The sequence below is a fragment of the Chiloscyllium plagiosum genome, unplaced genomic scaffold (assembly GCF_037043375.1).
Source record: "Chiloscyllium plagiosum isolate Xiang-an unplaced genomic scaffold, Cpla_swu_hap1 HiC_scaffold_11, whole genome shotgun sequence".
In the NCBI taxonomy this organism is placed as follows: domain Eukaryota; kingdom Metazoa; phylum Chordata; class Chondrichthyes; order Orectolobiformes; family Hemiscylliidae; genus Chiloscyllium; species Chiloscyllium plagiosum.
Window position 1 is genome coordinate 19060644 of NW_028270149.1, and position 20229 is coordinate 19080872.

A 20229-nucleotide genomic window follows, 5' to 3' on the forward strand; every position below is an offset into this window, starting at 1 on the left:
AAATGGACCCTACCACCAAGGATATATTTCCCTCCCCTCCCCTATCAGCGTTCCGTAAAGACCACTCCCTCCGTGACTCCCTCGTCAGATCCACACCCCCCACCAACCCAACCTCCACTCCCGGCACCTTCCCCTGCAACCGCAGGAGGTGCAAGACTTGCGCCCACACCTCCCCCCTCACTTCCCTCCAAGGCCCCAAAGGAAACTTCCATATCCGCCACAAATTCACCTGCACCTCCACACACATCATCTATTGCATCCACTGCACCCGATGTGGCCTCCTCTGTATTGGGGAGACAGGCCGGTTACTTGCGGAACGTTTCAGAGAACACCTCTGGGACACCCGGACCAACCAACCCAACCACCCTGTGGCTCAACACTTCAACTCCCCCTCCCACTCCACCAAGGATATGCAGGTCCATGGACTCCTCCATCGCCAGACCACAACAACACAACGGTTGGAGGAAGAGCGCCTCATCTTCCGCCTAGGAACCCTCCCAACCACAAGGGATGAACTCGGATTTCACCAGTTTCCTCATTTCCCCTCCCCCCACCTTGTCTCAGTCTAATCCCTCGAACTCAGCACAGTCTTCCTGACCTCTCCGCCCCCACCCCAGTCTGACCTATCACCCTCACCTTGACCTCTTTCCACCTATTGCATTTCGAACGACCCTCCCCCAAGTCCCTCCTCCCGACCTTTTATCTTAGCCTGCTGGACACATTTTCCTCATTCCTGAAGAAGGGCTTATGCCCGAAACGTCGATTCTCCTGTTCCCTGGATGCTGCCTGACCTGCTGCGCTGTTCCAGCAACACATTTTCAACACAATTGGCTTGCAAAGTGTTATACAGAGCAGACAAAGAGAAGTTGTTTCCCCTGGCAAAATGATTAAATCTATGACTTTGAGTTGCTAAACATTCTTGTGGGGTGGGAGGAAGAATTAGGAACCCTCCCCCCGCCCCAGAAAGTTAAGATCTGAATTATGGATTTAGATTCCACAGGAAACGTAAAAAGGAATTGGGCACATACTTGAAAGCTAATGAAGAAATAGTTAATGTAATGATCTTGCACAGCTGATCATTAATAAGCTGAAAGGCATTTTTAATCCTGGAAGCTTCTGATATCTAGAAACACCAATTAATAAAGTATAATGCCAAAAAACTTAAACTTCTGGATAAAACAGAACTGCACACACTTTGCTATTGGTATTTATTGATTGCAAGTGTTCAACACTGTTGAAAACATAAACAATGCATGGAAATAAAGCAAAAGCAGAGCTCTGAGGATCAAAGTAGCAAAACTTCCTACTGAAAGAATTGTTTCAACAATTATACAATTGGAATGTACCACTAACTTAGTAATCTTTTTGATGCTGCACAAAAGTAAAGCCAACAGTGCTCACTGTTCTTAGTTTAATTTGTTTTTGATTCTTATACGTTCTCGGACCCTGAACATATGTGCAATGTCCAGATGTTGTAAAAAAAAGCATAAAAATCCAGCAATGTAACAAATCAGGAATCAAGAAACAGGCTTAATATGTGCCTGCTTATTTTAACCGTGCATGATCCAAAGCTAGTTCACTCTTCACAAGTAAAATCTTCAAAATAAAACTGGCTACTGAACCAATTTCCTTTCTCTCTTTCCCCAAGAAAATCACTGCACCGCAACCCACCCTGCCCTCAAAATTAATTTTCTACTCCAAACTGGACCACAATTTCAGTACCTTTATTTAATAAAAAGTGCACATGCCTATCCATCCAAACAGGTTTCCAGAAGGCTAAACATCAATATTTAAAAACTCCAGGTTTCTGTGTTATCAGCACCCTCTGCTGGATGGCCAGCCAATGACTCTGCCATATTTTCAAAGGTAATGAATAGTGCCATGAATGAAAGATATGTTGAAAACAAAATTTTTGGTGAAGAATAATTTCCAACTATTTTCCAGTAAGTTAGTGTGTATTTTATAAATAGCTGGATGATCTGAAAAAAACAAACTAGATTGGCACAAGAAGTGAACAAAGTTAGGAATTCTCCAAGCTTTTCCCACAAATATCAGTAACCTAATAATGAAACTTCTAAAGGGTAGAAGAGTGGAACAGAGAAATTACATCACTTCCACACAGCGCTTTCAATACAAATTGCGACTGAAACTTGGACAAGACTAACTGTAAAATGCAGCAAGTATGACAAATGTGAAAAACAATGCTACTTTGTCCATTTCCTCCACATTCCCACTAGGTCTTTTCATTCATTCTGCAAGTGGAAAAGGTTGATAAGGCCACTAAGAATTTGGTCTCCCATGCTATAATCAGTAAATGGTGCACCAAACATATTTTAAACTTACGACCTAAGTAAGTTACTAGCATTTGCTAGTATAATTCTGCTGTAGCGACAGAGCATTTCCTTTATTTGCCATCTGCCTACTGAAGCAAATGATGGGGTGTTTCATTAATATCATATCAAAGCTGTTGACGAGTATATTTTCAGAGTCATTTGCACCTGTCTAGCAAGCGCAATGTCTAATTTACATCCCAGTTAACCTTCAATCACAATATTCTTGCACTTTAGTGCCTGGTCACAATCACGATGGCAAAACAAGACCTCCATTTTTAAAATAGGGAAATTACCAGTTTCAAACATTTTATCTGACAAGAAATCCACACCAGCCTCGTTCTCTGAACTCCTCTCCAATAAGCACACTTTTGGACTTCCCCACACTTGGTTAGTGTGCTGCGACTGCTCAACCCTTGAATTAGCAGCAGCCTTTTCATTCTTCACTCTCCTTTTCTGCAATATTCCTGGAAGCCTCAAATTCCTCCTTTTTCTCCTCACTTGCTTCTGGTGGCTTTATGCTGCTGTCATTAGACTTTGTACTGGTCATTAACCGGCTACGACTCCGTGCTCCTGGCTGGTACAGCTGCATTGTTGGTCGGTCCTGTAAACATTAAAAAAAAAGTTAACTTTCAAACTCAACAACTCAATATCCGATACCTGAAAATACACTTCTGAAAGGTGGATTAGATATTATCACATTTCCACAAGAAAAAAAATGCATTTTCTTTAAAGACATCAGGGATAATGCAATAAAATTTTAAAAGCAAAGCGCACAATTTATGTTTATTTCAGAGTAATGCTGTCAATATGTCAATCTTCAATTGTTGAAAATGGGACAACTACGCTGAATAAATTCAGAGGGAGAATGACATATCTTTGAAGGTATTTCTCATTTTTTTGAATAAATAGATAAAAAAGGTACATAGAGAACAACACAAATAAGCAAATAAACAAAAATGTGTGTTAAGATATTATGAAATGGCTTTAATAGGTTGAGCTGCACTACCAAAGAAAAACTGGTGGTTGAGTATTTTATTCCACACACGTGCATGTTTTAAAGAGCAGTAGAAGGTAGCATTGGCTTCACTAACATTCTCTGTTCGATTGTAAGACTCAATTAAACATCCTTGTACCTTATTTCGAATTCGTTCCTTCTTTGCTGTGCCATCCTCCTTCTTCTCCTCTTTTCCTCTCTCCAACCGGTCATAACTTGATGCAGCTTCTGAGCTTTCCTTCTTCCTGGTCTTCTCATTTGTTTGATCATTTTCCTTCTTAATCTCTTCATCCTTTTTTCTGAAAGATTTGTCTGCCTCACATCGCTCCCTTGACTTCCATCGTTCTTCCTCCTGCCGTTTCCGACGTTCTTTGTCCTTTAGCCTTCTCTCACGCTCCCTATCCTCTTTATCCCGGTAATCTCTTCCACTGTCATCTTCAACCCGGTCATGCCTAAACAAAAAAATGTTTTAAATGACCGAGTTTAAAAATGATTTGTTTTAATAAAAAGGACGCTGCCAAACATGCACTTAGTGACCACTACCTATTCCTATATGGTGCACCTTAAATCAAGGTTTTAAAAATGACTAGCTTTCTGTAATGCTAGAAGAATCAAAGTTAGAAATCACACAACACCAGGTTATAGTCCAACAGGTTTAATTGGAAGCACACTAGCTTTTGGAGCGACGCTCCTTCATCAGGTGATTGTGACATCAGGTGACAATCACCTGATGAAGGAGCGTCGCTCCGAAAGCTAGTGTGCTTCCAATTAAACCTGTTGGACTATAACCTGGTGTTGAGTGATTTTTAAACTTTGTACACCCCAGTCCAACACCGGCATCTCCAAATCATAGAAGAATCAAATAAGTGTTGCTGAAAATAATATATTTTGAAGACTTTCATCTAGTACTCACTCATCAGGTCGTTCACAACAAAATCAAATGTAAAGGGAACATTTTACACCATGAGTGAATAAAAAATAAAATACCGCATGTGAAGAGAGTGGCTGGCATGGGAAAAAAACCACTGACAGAAATGTGTCGATTTTCAGCAATAACCAAGTCATGGACTCTTGTCAAACAAGTCCCATGATACAGGCGACCTATATTGGCAGACTAGATCAGTATGTTTTCTATGTGAAAGATATTAGGAAATTAGTTGGATTGTTGTCACAATCTGGCAGACTCCCATTCATTTCTTCCTAATGCCAACTAATAAATTAACAGATTTACTGACTTCAATTTCACAACTTGGTCAGAACATGGAATATCAGAGTTGAGATGCCTTATTGCAGCTGTACAGGACATTGGTGAGGCTACTTTTAGAATACTGCGTACAATTCTGCTTGTCCTTCCATTTGTGCAGCACGGTGGCTCAGTGGTTAGCACTGCTGCCTCACAGCACAAGGGACCAAGGTTCGATTCCAATCTCAGCTGACTGTCTTTATGGAGTTTACACATTCTCCCAGTGTCTGCATGGTTTTCCTCCAGGTGCTCTGGTTTCCTCCCACAGTCTAAAGATGTGCGGGTCAGGTGAATTGGCCATGCTAAATTGCCATAGTGTTCAGGGATGTGTAGGTTAGATGCATTAGTCAGAGGTAAATGTAGAGCAATAGGGTTCCTGAAGAAGGGCTTATGCCCGAAACGTCGATTCTCCTGTTCCTTTGATGCTGCCTGACCTGCTGCACTTTTCCAGCAACACATTTTTAAGCAATAGGGTAAGGGAATGGGTCTGGGTGGGATACTCTGAGGGTTGGTGTGGACATGTTGGGCCGAATGGCCTGTTTTCACACTGTAGGAGTTTTATGATGTATTCTATTCCATGATCAAGGAAGGACGTTGCTAAACTTCAGAGGGTGCAGAGAAGATTTACAATGATGTTGCCAGTATTGGAGGTTTTGAGTTATAGGGAGAGGCTGAATAGGCTAGAACATTTTCCCCCATCAAGCTGCAAGGTCAACGCTCAGAAATTTAAAACCACGAGCAGCATGGATAGGGAGAAAAGCCAAGGTTTATTTCCTAGGGTGGGAGAGTCCAAAACTAGAGGGCATAGATTTAAAGTGAGAAGGGAAAGATTTAAAAAGGGCCAGAGAGGTTATTTTTTTCACACTGAGGGTGGCTTGTGCCAAAAAGAAATGGGGGAGGCAGGTACAATTACAACATTTAAAAAGCATCTGGATGGGTATATGAATAGGAAAAGTTTCGAGGGAGTTGAGCCAGATGCTGGTACTAGGCAGATTGGGATGTCTGGTCGATGTGTACAAATTGGACCAAATGGTCTGTTTCTGTGTGGTATTACTCTGACTCCATAGGAGAAAGTGATGACTGCAGATGCTGGAGATCAGAGTCAAAAAAAGTGTGGTGCTGGAAAAGCACAGCAGGTCAGGATGAAGGGCTTATGCCTGAAACATTGACTTTCCTGTTTCTCGGATGTTGTCTGACAGCTGTGCTTTTCCAGTGCCATGCTTTTCAACTCTGACTCCATAAACTAAGTATCGTACATTACAAGTTAAGTAGTTAAATTAATTTATTAATATTTATTAAAGCAAACAGATGCAAAAGGCAATAGCCGGTATTCTAACAAGCTAGATGAATGTGTACTAAATGTTGCACAGGCTAATTCCCATCTGTTCCTTTTAACATTCGGCAATTTGGATTACTAGTCAACATCGCTCATTTCAAGCAACTTGAAAATGCAATATCATCTTGGAATAAAAGGGATAACACACGCATCTCCAAATCAAAGGCTGTGGATTAAAGTCCCATTCCAAAAATCAGACTTCAGTACAACACTGAGGGAGAGCTGCACTGTCAAAGCTGCCATCATTCAGACTCAAATTGACACACAATTTGCACTCTTGGATAGATGCAAAAGATCAAGTTTTTGAGAATAAGAGTTGGGGAGTTTGGTCTGGTGTGCTGGCAAATATTTATTCCGGAATCAACATAGGTGATACAATTTACATCAACATTCATTAACAGACTTTCCCGTGTGCCAATTGACGACTAACTTCTTACATTACAACTTTACCGCCAATCAGGTACTTTTGAGGTTAAGTGCTTTGGGATATTCTGGAGTCCAATAAGTTGCATCCCATATACTTGCTTATTTATTCACAGTTCAAAATCTAGTTCAAAATCATACCCTGTTGATCTAGATAAAGGTTTGCAATAGTAATAAAAAGGTTTGCTCTTTTCTCAATTATCACCATAGACTGTTCCTTGAACCATCGTTTAAAGTTTCACACACCACTCTGAAATGCAGTATAATAGCCAGGCAGAGTGGCAAGATAGAAATCGGTTTCTATAAGTTCTAGCAGTCAAATACTGTTTACGCACAAAAAGAGGAGGAAGAAAATATGTACAGACCTGCTACTCACCCCAACCCAAACGAACAGTTCACAAATGCATGTACTGGGGCATTTCCCACTGCCACCTTTCCAGGAATTGATGCTGGACACAGAAATGGGTTTATCTAAGCTAATACTTGGGAGATTGCTTAGAAAAAGAACTTCATCAGAAGATCATCTAGCAAATGACTCAAGGTTTACTCAAAGAAAAATATCAAGAGATGCTTAGCCAGGATTGACAAGACACCAACTTATAGGAAGAAACCAGTTCAAATGCTAGGCTCATGACAGTAAGCATTCACACTTCCTTAGAATTTGCACCACTGTGAAGTTCCTCCTCAATTGAAGGGTGGATGCAAACCACAACACCAATTTAGTATCAAAGTCTGACTCCATAAGAGAATGGCTCAACCACATAAGACCAAAGGATATATGCGGTTTAAATTTAATCTCACTCACTTCTTTCCTTTATCTTCTTTGATGGTGCTCTCCAGGCGTTTACCCTGTCCAGTGAATGGTCTGTCCTCTTTAGCTCTCTCTCTCTCCAGTTTCTTCACTTTCTCCCTTGGCTTTTCTAGACTGGAGGAGTCATCCCCTTTATCTGCCTTCTTCAGAAGCTACAAATACAGAATGATGTTTGCTGTCAAGCATATAATAATTTAAATTGAAACAGTTTGCTAGAATATTTAACATTATGTCGAGTACTTTTATCTTTGGCTCATCCTTCGATCTGTCCTTGTCTTTTTCAAATCCTTTTTCTAACATCTTCTTTTGCTTCTCTGCTTCTCTCCTTTTCCGTCTTTCGTCCTCTCTCCACTTTCTCTTTTCTTCTTCACGGAGTCGCCTCTTTTCCAACTCTCTTCGTCTCCTTTCTTCTCTTTTCTCCTCTCTTATTCTCTGTTGTAGAAGAAAAATAATTTAAAGTAGTCAGACAATGAATAACCATTTGAATAAACAAAATTGCCTGCCTGTATATTAGCTTTGTAAAATAAAAAGACAAAAACAAAAAAATTACCTGTTTATTTTTCACGTAGTCCAAAAGGGGTGTGGTTTTCTTAGCTGGTAATGGAAAAAAAAACCCATTTCATCAATTTGCACATACGCAAAAAGCTTTGATCGAGTCTCTACAAACTGATAATGTAACACTGGGAAAAGAAGTATATAAAACAAATGCAATGCAGAATTTAGAAGAAACCTCTTTTCCAAGGGACGGTATCAACGTGTAACAGGGACAGACATAAAAGAGGAAGCATGTAAGCTAAATGACAGAGAAGGGAATGAAGGGTTAAGCTGATAAAGTGAAATAAGAAAGGATGGAAGCTGCGAGTGCTGTGTAGTGGCAACGACTGGTTGGACCACATGGCTTTTTTCTGTGCCATACGTACGTTATAATGATGCAGCACTGGGGACAAATGAATCATACATTGCAAGTATTAGAGCAAAAATGGGCTAATCTAAAGAATGTAGGTAAAAACAATGACTGCAGATGCTGGAAATCAGATTCTGGATTAGTGGTGCTGGAAGAACACAGCAGTTCAGGCAGCATCCGAGGAGCAGTAAAATTGACTTTTCGGGCAAAAGCCCTTCATCAGTATTCCTGATGAAGGGCTTTTGCCCGAAACGTCGATTTTACTGCTCCTCGGATGCTGCCTGAACTGCTGTGTTCTTCCAGCACCACTAATCGAGAATAATGTAAAGAATGTGGCAAGGCCACAGAATGGGCTGCAGTGAACTCCAATGTCCAGCAGAGAGCTCAGTTGCACATAGTGACGGAACCAACTAAAAAAGCAAAGACCTACTTGACCTCATCAATATGCCTGTGGCACACTTATATGTCCATGACAGCAGCAGGAGTAAAACTGCACACACTTTGTGGAGACAAAGTTGTCTTCACATTCAGACTATCTTGAATCATTCTGAACGTGATAAGATTTTGAACAGATCAAAACTGGGCAATGGGTCAATATGAGCCATCAGCAGCAGAATTGTATTCCACCATAAATCCGCCACAGAGTGCAGTGGAGGCTGGGACGCTAAATGTCTTCAAGGCAGAAATTGATAAATTCTTGATGTCACAAGGAATTAAGGGCTACGGGGAGAATGCGGGTAAGTGGAGTTGAAATGCCGATCAGCCATGATTGAATGGCGGAGTGGACTCGATAGGCCGAATGGCCTTACTTCTGCTCCTATGTCTTATAACATACAACCTCATTACTGGCATATTGTGCCCGGTTTACCATAAAACCAGGAGATCAAACTTGATTAAATGAAAAGTTCAGGAGGGCATACCAGATGCAGTACAAGGCACATCTAAAACGTCAGTTACATGGTGAAGCTACATAGGATTACTCATGTGCCAAATAGCAGCAGCAACATGCATTAGATAGGGTAAGGTATTCCTACAACCAACAGATCAGACCCAAGCTCTGTGGCATTGCCACATCCAGTCATGAATGGCAATGGGGGGGGCTCAGCACACCAGCGCCTAAGACAAAACTGACAAACGTGCAACTATCTTCTGAAGTGCAGAGTGGTAGATCCATTTTAGCCTCATCCCGAGGCTCCCAGGATCATATTAGTCTTCAGTCAGTTTAGTTTATTGTGGTTCTGTTCGCCGAGCTGGAAGTTTTTGTTGCAAACGTTTCGTCCCTTGGCTAGGCGACATCATCAGTGCTTGGGAGCCTCCTGCGAAGCACTTCTTTGATGTTTCCTCCAGTGTTTATAGTGGTGATGATGTCGCCTAGCCAGGGGACGAAACGTTTGCAACAAAAACTTCCAGCTCAGCGAACAGAACCACAACAACGAGCACCCGAGCTACAAATCTTCGCACAAACTTTGAAGTTTGATTTTTTGCTTGACAATGTGGAAAAAAAATGCCTAGATGTGTCTTGCCTACAAAAAGTACTATAAATCTAACTTGGCCAATTATCACTACTCTAGATTGTCAAAGTTATGAAAGGGGTTATAACAACACCAGTACGTGATATTTGATTAGCAATAACCTAATCAGTTTGAGTTTTTCTAGGGTCACAACTTCTAACCTCATTACATCTGTTCCAAGCACGGACTAAAGCTGACCTCCAGAGGCAGCAGGCAAGAATCAAAGTAGTATTGGCAGCGAGGAACCCTAACAAAACAGTGATCTGTGCTTGTGCGTGTTGGATTCTCCACTGGCTGGTTTTATACTTGGCATAAAAGGAGGAAGTCAATCATTTCATCTCCAGGGCATCTCTGTAGGTCTCCCTCAGGGTATCATCCTAAGCCCTATCAAATTCAGCTGGTTCAATGGCTTTCCCTCCATCAGAAGGTCAGAATTGGGGAAGTTCACCAATGATTGCATAATTTGTAACTCCTCAGATACGGAGGCATGCGCATATCCAAATGCAACAAGACCTGGGTAACATTCAGGCATGAGATGTCAAGGCGCAAGTAACATTTACATTTCAAAGTGTCAGGTAATAACCACCTCAACAAAACATTGGGCTAGGCCAAAGATGGAATACTGCGTGCAGTCCTGGTCCCACACTGTAGGAAAGACGTGACTGCACTAGAGAGTGTGGGCAGAAGATTAATCACGATGTTGCCTGGGGTCAAAAGTCTCAAAGTTATCAGGATGGACTGGATAGATTGCAATGTTTTCCTTGGAGCTGAGGAGGCCAATGGAGTACCTGATCGAGATATACAGAATTATGAGAGGTAGAGAGTAGATCATGAATATCCCTTGCCTATGACAGCTGTGTCTAAGAACAGAGGGCATACATTTAAAGGGAGGAGCAAGTGGTTTAAGAAAGATAGGCGAAATAGTTATTTTTTCAATCTAGAGTGTGGCAGGTATATACCAGAGTGGGCAACTTTCAAAACGCACCTGAATTAGTACTTAAAATGCCAGGGTGTAATAGATTGTGGACCAAGTCCAGATAAATGGAATTAGTGTAGTTTGATGTCTATGCTGACCAGCAAACATGGTGTGTTTCCATGCAGTATGTCTAGGAGAGACTTTAACCATCTCTCCTTGACATTCAATAATGTAAGGGAGTTAGCACTGACAAGAAACAGAACGGGAAAGCCACAACAGTTTTATGGTTACAATAACAGTTTAGAAACCAGAAACCCTGCTGTGAACAATTCACCTCTCATTTCCTCAAAGCCTGATGGCCATCTACAAGGCACAATTTAAGAACAGGATATCCAGGCAAATGGGGAGCAGTCAAATGAGCTTCAACAACACTTAAGATGTTTGATACCATCCAATACAATGCATCTACGAGCTTCAACATTTGCACCCTCCACTACCACCAGATATTGGCAAGACCTTTACAATCTACAAAATGCAATAGTATAACAATTCACAGGCTCCTTTGACAGCACTTTCCAAAACAGTGACCTCTAGCACCTAGAAAAATCAAGACGACACATGGAAACACCACCACTCTGCTGGTTCCCCTGGAAGTCACACCATTGTGACTTGGAAGCCTATATGTACAAAATATGGTCAGTCTATTGGTGTGCTTAATTTCTTAGGGGTAATGCATTTGTTAGGGGAGAAAGTGAGGTCTGCAGATGCTGGAGATCAGAGCTGAAAATGTGTTGCTGGAGAAGCGCAGCAGGTCAGGCAGCATCCAGGGAACAGGAGAATCGACGTTTCGGGCATAAGCCCTTCTTCAGGAAGAAGGGCTTATGCCCGAAATGTCGATTCTCCTGTTCCCTGGATGCTGCCTGACCTGCTGTGCTTCTCCAGCAACACATTTTCAGCTCTAATGCATTTGTTATCTAACCAGAGTTGCCTTTAGTGATTTAGGATGTTTCAGTGGGTATTAAGAATCAACTATTTAATATGGACTAATTTAAGATTGGGTGGATGTAAACAACTTCCTTCACTGAAGGGTATTTATGATCCAGTTGTGTTGAACAACTAGCTATTTTAACATAATCTTTTCAGTTATAAATTAAACCCAAAAATGCATGGAATTCAATTCATATGAAGATTTGAATTCATAACCAGGCAAATACTTGTCTCATACCATGTGTACCATATAATTCTTGATCTGATTTAGAATTTTATTAGTGCCATGAACATGTGCAGTAATAAAGGAATAGGGCACAAGAAAGGAAAAACAAATACAAGCAAAAAAAAATGGAAAATGCATCTTAAAAAGGGCTTACATGCAAATAATCCAAGGTAAAGGTCTGATTATGCATGTGGTGATAACAACAAATGCATTTCTGTCTCTTACCTCACTCTTATGAAGTAAGTTAGAATGATGTGATCCAATGTAAGGACACATCACCAACCACAAGTCAACACTGAATCAAGTAAAGAAATAACCCATTGATCATGATAGGGATGATCGTGTTTAGTACAAAATGGTTAGCTAGTTATGGTAAGAGGTTGCTACATTAAGATTAAATAGCATACAATCAGAAAGTGAACTCAATTTTCTGGATCAAATTCTGATATTGTCATTTTTGCCGAACAGACATTACCTTGGAAAGCAATTTGACTTATTAAAACAGATCAACTTACCTGCTAACTCTTTAGTTTTAGCTTCAATTTCCTCCAAAAGTGTTTCAGGATTGTTTGAATTTCTCTCATCATCTGCATTATTATAACTCTCCAAGAACTTTTTATATTCAGGATCTGATAAAAGAACATATAAACAGTTAAATAAAACTCAACCAATTCCAAAACAAACATAAACAAGACTCAAAAAGAAAACACAAGGCAAGGTGTTTACATTCAATTACTCTGCTACATTCCTGGCGCTAAGGAAATAAACATAAACCTGCCATTCACTTTTCCAGAAACTTGTGGCATAAACATCTATTGTTCTGATGACTGAACTCTAGTATGGTTCAGAAACTCCATTCCAGTTTCATATTTCCATGGAATAGCAACTCACGCCTTTCTACACCCACCCAAAGCAGTAAGATAATAACAATGATTGAACTTGCACCTCAAGAGTCTGCACCATTCAACCTCAACATTAGTTTAGTTGTCATTTTAAAACAACACTAAAACAATCCAAAGTAACATTCTGAAAAGAAATGGAGAATTTTAATAAAACCATATTCAAATATTTCCAATTTATTTACTTGGACAGAATTGTGCAGCAATCTCTGGTTCATTGGATTTAGTTGATGTCAATCTGGCCCAATAGTTAGAGCACAAATAATTGGCCTTCATCTCTGGATTATCAATGCTTTGGTGTTCAAAACTACTAGATGCACTCCACCTCTGCCAATCCTTCACCTGAGGCATGGTGATCCTGAGCTCAAATCACCATCAGTCATTTTTCTATAACGAGAGAGCAGCTGTATTGTGTGGTACGACTATGGCAACTTTTCCTTCCACCTGGAAACAGGATGAGTTTGCTGCAATTTCTAACATCTCCCCAATGCAGGTGATTAGGTTTGCAATTCTCATTATAAACTCATGCCTTTCAGAAGAGAAGGCACTGTCACTGAGCCACAGTATATTGAAAGAAAATGTTGATCATTGAGAACATGTCATTTGTCCCCCAAGCAGTAACTGGTACAACTGTAGTAACCAATAATAAACTTTAACAACTTTCAGTACAGTAACTTTAAAGGCTCAGTGCAATAATGATAGAGACCAGAATTCCAGCAACTGGCAATTAACTTCTCTGTGATAATTAGAACAGCTTGCATCCTTCCCATCTAGATGAACATGAAAGCAGAAACAAATGGAATAGAACAAAACAGTGTACAAAATGTTTACATTGTTTAAAAAAAAAGTACTCCATACCATCACTAAAATGTATAGGATCCATACTATCTTCAACAGTTCCCACTTTTGCATCTTTTTTCTTGCTCTTCTTTTTTGGAATTTTCTGAAAGGGTGCAAATTCTACAATTGCAGGGTACTCCTGCCCTATTGAGTGCAAGGATGGGAAGCATAGTAGACACAATCATTTAAAAACCCCTTTATTTAAGTATGAATTAAAGACACATTTTGCTGAAGACACATCTACTGTTGTCTTAAGTTATTCAACAAACAGCTAAAAATGTTAGATTTTCATTTAGATCCATTAAACAGGCCAATGTTCAAAATACACAGAGGTGCTGCCGAAAATCCACTTTCATAAGCCCAGAAATGATGCAGGAAAATTCAAATCAGAAAGTAGTCATCCCTACACGTAGGATGGTCAGAATCTGCAAGATATTGCTTCCCAAGCAGACGGTGATTGTCTCCTGAGCTGCTAGACTCATTATTCAGTGAAGTGGTGGTAAGCAAAGCCGCCAAGTCCAGAGCAAACTATGTGATTGCGACCTCTCAAAGGAACTAGTGAGGATGAAGAAATAGCCCAGAAAATCAAAGAATAAAAATAAATACTTCAATCCCTGCAAGCAGTGCAGCCATTTTAACTGATAAACAGATGAAAGTGGAAAAACTGGTGTACCTGCTTGGTACTATTTTTACAGAATTAAATAGTACTCACTAATATTTGTACCACAGGCACCAAGTTCCTTTCAAATATGGTATATATGTACTTAAGGACTGCAAACAGAAAAATATCCTTTGGAGTATTAAGAATCACTCCTTCTAAAAATTAATTCAACTTGGAGTCTGTCAGGATTGGCGTTTATTTAGTTGTAATTCCATTCTCTGCATTTTACATCTACTAACAAAAGTAAAAACTTTTAAAGTTGGGCCGATCAGCATACATAATGAAAAAATGTTTTTGATATTTCCTTACGGTTATTCATAAATGAAATAATTTAAAAAAAAAAAGGCAAAATGATTCTCTAAAGCAAAAAATAAACCCTCCATTGTAACAGTTTGCTTTCAAAGCACATTAAATCTAATCACAGCAGTGCTTTTTAGTAGATCATACAAAAGGGAAAATCTCAAATACTCCTTTCAGCAAGTATTAAAAAGGTAATCAATCATTACTGTTTCTGCTCTGTCTATTTTATTTGATTTAAATAAGACAAGTTTGTTTATCAAATAATGCTTCTGGGCTGAACGTGAAATTTCTGTGAACAATTTTAATTTAGATTCTTTCCACATTTCCAGTACACTAGTATATATCAGATAGACAAATACACATGATTCCTTACAATGCATTTTTGAAATGCATGTTTGAAGGCAAGGGACTTAACAGATATTAAACGTGGAAATCAAACAAGACAGTGTCAGTACATTCACCAATGTGCAGAGTTAAAACTACCATACCTTTGCTATCAATGAAAACATAGCCATCAAATTGATCCCTGAAGAGGACAATGTCGTCCTGATTTTTAAAGTTGATGTATGCTCTTGAAAAGACATGAGGAAACAAACTGTGGAAACAGGAGAGGTTTTAGGCGAGAATTAAATTGAGAAAGGCTATATAGTGAGAATATAGTGGCAGCAACATATACAAACAGAAAATTTCTATCATTAGGTCCTGATCATATTTTACGCAAAGCGTATCCTGTTGTGCCTCCTCCACCATTCAGTAGAATTACAACTGATCTTTGGCTTCAACTCCACATCCTTGGCCATTTCCCTAAATTCACTGATAGACCATAAAAATCAGTCCATCCAAGCCTTAAATATTAGTCAACAAAGGAACATCCCCAATTCTCTGGAATGAAGACTTCAAAAAAAGATTCACATTCTTTTAAGTGAAGTTATTTCTCCTCATCTGAATCATATGTGATTAACTCCTTATCGCAAAACTATGCTCCTTATTCTGGTTCCCTGGTCAACAGAAACAATTTTAATGTCCACCTTGTCTAGCTCCCTCAGAATCTATGTTTCAATGTGATAACTTCTCAATCTCCTAAACCTCAGAAACTATAGGCCTATTTACTCAGTTTATCATAATTCAACCCTCTCATCCCACGGACTAATTCAACGAACCTTCACTTTGCTCTCTCCAATGCAAACATATCTTCCTTCAAAAAAAAAAGAAACCAAACTACTTATTTATTTTACAAGGTACACCCACAGAAAACTTTAATTTATCAAATACAATTTCCTATTTGTAAGGCCATGTTGACTTTGATCATACTATGATTTTTGAAGTGCATTGTTAAAACTTTGTTACTCTAGTATCCAGCAATATCCTGATAATGATATTAGGCTAATTGCCCTGATATTGCATGCTTCCTCTCCTGAATAGCAGTGTCACATTTGCTAATTTCCAATTTTCTGAGGCAGTTCCAGAAGTTTTGTAAAAGTTTGGCCATTGCATCTACCATCTCTGTAGCTCTCTCATTGACATGATGAGATAGGTCATCGTTGATCTTGGGGATTTCAGATTTTAATCTCCTCACCCATAGCAGCACTTGTACCCTCTATTTTCACAGATCTTGTGAAAATATACAAAGTATCTGTTCAATGTTTCTGCCATTTCCTCACTCTCCATAATAAATTTCTTCTATCTCTACTTCTAAGGAACCAATGTCTACTTTGGTTACTCTTTTTTAAAAAATATACATGTGAAAACTTTTACTCAGTTTTATATCCCTGGCTAATTAGCTCGCATTTCATCTTCTTCCCTGTTAGATCAACATTTTGTTGGTATGGTTTTCAACATAGGCCTTTGCTGGTTTAATCTCCTGCTACTTTTAGCAGCTTCATAAACCTCTTTACTAAAAATAAAAATTTAATACTATCCTTAACTTCCTCAATAATTTGGATCATTTTATTGGTGTGTGCTTTTCAATTGAATGCATTTTTGTTTAATATTTTTGAATTTCTTTAAATGTTGCCCACACTTATCCATCACTACATCTTATTGTCTACTGACCCAGTCAACCTTACCCAGCTTTCTCTCCTCAAATCCACGGAAATGGCCTTGTTTAAGATTAAGATTCTTGTTTGTGACTGAGTATGTCATTTCAATCTTAACATGGAATTCAACTATATTGTGATAATTAATTCCTAATAGAACCTTTCTTGTGTGATCACTCATTAACCTTGCCTCAATATACAATACTAGATCTAAAATAATTATCTCTAGCTGTTTCCACAATGTATTGTTTCAGGAAACTGTCACATAAACAACATTCTACAAACGCATTTTGTAGACCAGCCTGACAATTTGATTTAGGAGAAAGTGAGGACTGCAGATGCTGGAGATCAGCGCTGAAAATGTGTTGCTGGAAAAGCACAGCAGGTGAGGCAGCATCCAAGGAGCAGGAGAATTGACGTTTCGAGCATGAGCCCTTCTTCAGTTTGATTTAGTCTAGACTATGCAATGATTAAAGCACTCCACAATTATTCCACTGTCTTTGCTACATACTCCAATCAATTCTTGTTTAATGCCCAATCTAACAATTTACTACAGTTAGGTGGCCTTAAAACAACTCTCCAACAATTTTTTTTTTTAATCTTGCACTTCCAAATCTCCATGCACTCTGTTCTACTTCACGATTATTTCTCAATATCCTTATGCCATAGTTTACTATCTGGGCAACACTTCTACTTTGCCATTATGTTGGCCGTTAAAATACTGTATACACTGGAATATGTTTTTCCCCAAACTTTGTCACCACATGGTCGAGTTCCTGTAATGTTGGTGGATCCAATCTTTTTATCTTTATTTGTACCCATTAGATCATCTAGCTTATTGCATTAGATTCTCTACAGTGTGGAAACAGGCCTTTTGGCCCAACAAGTCCACACCGACAGATGGGTTTCTAGATAAGGAGGCTTCATTCTCATTTTTTCTACTACTTTCCTCGCATAGCACTTACTTGTTAACGTACAATTACTGTTGTAAACTCTTTGTTTCTTCTGGTCTAATTTTACTTGTCCATATCCACATTGCTAGAATGTTCTGTTGCCTCCAATTTTGTCCTTTGAATTTCTACATCTCTTCACCTTGGCTCTACCCGGTCTACCCCCTTCTATTAGATACACATTCAATTTCTGAACAAAATCAACCAGTCCCCTCATTACAGACAAAAATTGAACAATAATTTTAGGTTTAAACTCATTTTGGAATTGCTGATGCAGTCGTTTACAAACAAACAAAAAAAACCCACTACAGATGGAATTTCCCCAAAAGATTAGCAAAAATGACTCAAGAAACATTTACAAAAAAATCCACTTGAGTCCATTCTCTCATTTAATAAACATTATATCCTCTGAAATAGTACCCAAAAATCAAGCTGCTTGTGGTCGAGGTTTTGCAGTTAATTTCAGAGCACCAGCACTGCCCACTGCAAGAGTTAAACAATGTCACTCCCAGTTTGAAACAGGTTCAACATCTGGTTTGAGACATTAATTGAAGCTTAGCATTGTGCTACACCTGTCTTTGGGCAAAGTTGTACTCTGAAAATAAATCAAATTAATCAGATTGTGTGTGTATTTTTGGTTATTTACAATGGCTCTGACATCGTTATATGGAAGTTAGACCAGTAGCAGTAGAGGGAAGTGCACACAAAAGCACCAATACGGAAATAAAAATGGGAAATGCAGAATATACTGCAGCATCTGTAAGCAGAGAAATTTCAGTTCTGAAGAAAATTCCTCGACCTGATATGTTAACTTAGTTTCTCTCTGTGTTGCTATATCTTAGTATTTTCAGCAATTTCTGCTTTAGTTTCAAAAATTGCTAACAACCACAATGGTTTGCTTCTATTTTATTGCCCAAGTGCAGCTGGTGTGCAAACCGTACACAGTCTGCCAGGAGAGAATCATGTCTATGCTCAGCCATGTCCCTCAGGACCATATTTAAACGTTAATGTTATGAGACAACACTTTATCACATGACCCTAATATAGTGCACTGCAAAGCCCAACTGACTACATACACAGTGCCAAGTACAGGTTCTAGATGACAGCACCCGAAGGCTTTGCACATGTCGCAGACAACCGGATTCTGAACGGAGTTTTGTTGACAGCTTTATTGATCACATGTCTAAAATGATTCCATGGTCTGGCAGACTTACAATCTATGTGACTGCAAAATCGTTTTAATACACATGTGCAAATTAAACTTGCGTTTTTCAGTTCTAAGATTTCATTAACTAACAACACCATTAATATAGTACCACAACATTAATATTAGAAGTAGTCTAGACTCTCATCATAAATAAGAATTAAATAGAAAATAAACAGCAGCCTCTGACTTTTAAGGCAATTTAATAATGTGGCCCTTATGATTTAAAAGAAGTTTGATATAATTTTGTCACAGTAACTACTTACCTTGAATTGGTAGAGAAAAATTCGAAGTAATCATGTTCAGGCAAAGGGGCAAGTTGCTCTTCTAACTGCTCTTTTGTCAGAGTTGGAGGCAAACGACGGATCACCACCTATTGGATAAAGGTAATTTAATACATATCAGCTACCTCTTCAAAAAATATACAATGTTAATCTCAGAGTATTCTTAAATTTCAAAACAGATCACTCAGATTAGGTATACAGTGAGCTACTTAATCTAGTAACATTCAAATTACAAAAACAAGAGCAAACTGCAATTACTGCAGTTTTACAACAAATGTGATGACCCTGTTGTAGTGAGAATACAAGCCATAAAGTATTATTGAAGAAACATCTAATGACAAAATGTTCATGAATAAAGAGGCTACCTTAGGATCAGGATCATTTAAATATTGCAAACATTTTTTTAAAAAAAACTCAGTTTAAGCAGCAAATACAATTAGTAAAACTGAGGAAGACATATCTGATAGAAAATCAACACAGAAAGCATTGTGTTGTCATTGACCTAAAACATTAAATCTGTTTTTCTCCATAGATGCAGCTTAACTTCCAGAGTACTCACAGCATTTTCTGTTTAAAGACAAATCTGAAGCAGTTGGAGAGCTGACCAGTAATTGAGAGAATACACAAGATCCAGGATGACTCAGCCACAAATTCAAATCCATACAATATTCGATTCTCTCCAATTGTCATAATACGGGCTGTCACAAGTAAGTGTGCTCCTCACAGGAAACAGTGGAATAAACATCATTAACAATTTGTACACGGGAAAACGGATAGTGAGAAACCAAAAATAGCCTAACTGCCTTGGAGCTTTGCAATCACACTGACAGCTTCAATTTTAATTTATGTTGAACATGGATTTTGAAGGAAGCCATTTATGTGGAGACAAAACCAGAAATTTCTGGAGAAACCCAGCAGGTCTGGCAGCATCTGTGGAGAAAGAAACAGTTAATCTTTGGAGTCCAGTGATCCTTCTTCAGATGAGGACTGCAGTTCTTTGTTTTATCTAGTGGAGACATTGCCTCCTGAACTGGATCCTGGGCTGAGGCCTGTTGCTTCACAAACCTTGGTCAAGACCTCCTTCTTCTCCTTCTTTTCGGGTTTCTCTGCCCTTTCCTCATATTTGACCTCCACCTTCTTCTCCCTGGGTTTGGTATTCTCCTTGTCTTCCTTCATGTCTTAAGAAAACGGACTTCAGCTTCGCAGATAAACAGGCCTCCAGCACCAACAGGCCCTCTCCAGCTGAGCCCGCTGGCCTTTTGCTCCCTGTCACGTCACTCAAGCTCCCATCTCTCTTCTGATTGGTTGGCGCGGGAGAGGTGGGGGCGGTGGACGGGAGGCGGGGTCATCGCGAGCCAATCACCGCGGCGG

The 20229-nt window shown here is 39.2% G+C and overlaps 1 protein-coding gene across 1 annotated transcript; it reads right to left on the minus strand.

Annotated features, from left to right (window-relative positions):
- Positions 1-1193: 1193 nt before the first annotated feature.
- Positions 1194-20109, minus strand: upf3b (UPF3B regulator of nonsense mediated mRNA decay). Its single transcript, XM_043705080.2, has 10 exons — positions 19924-20109; positions 18841-18947; positions 14873-14979; positions 13442-13567; positions 12200-12313; positions 7691-7734; positions 7381-7572; positions 7135-7292; positions 3467-3779; positions 1194-2934 (listed from the first exon to the last, which is right to left on the minus strand). The coding sequence occupies exons 1-10, from the start codon at positions 20032-20034 to the stop codon at positions 2767-2769; spliced, it is 1440 nt and encodes a 479-aa protein (XP_043561015.2). The 5' UTR covers positions 20035-20109; the 3' UTR covers positions 1194-2766.
- Between the last annotated feature and the right edge of the window lie 120 nt (positions 20110-20229).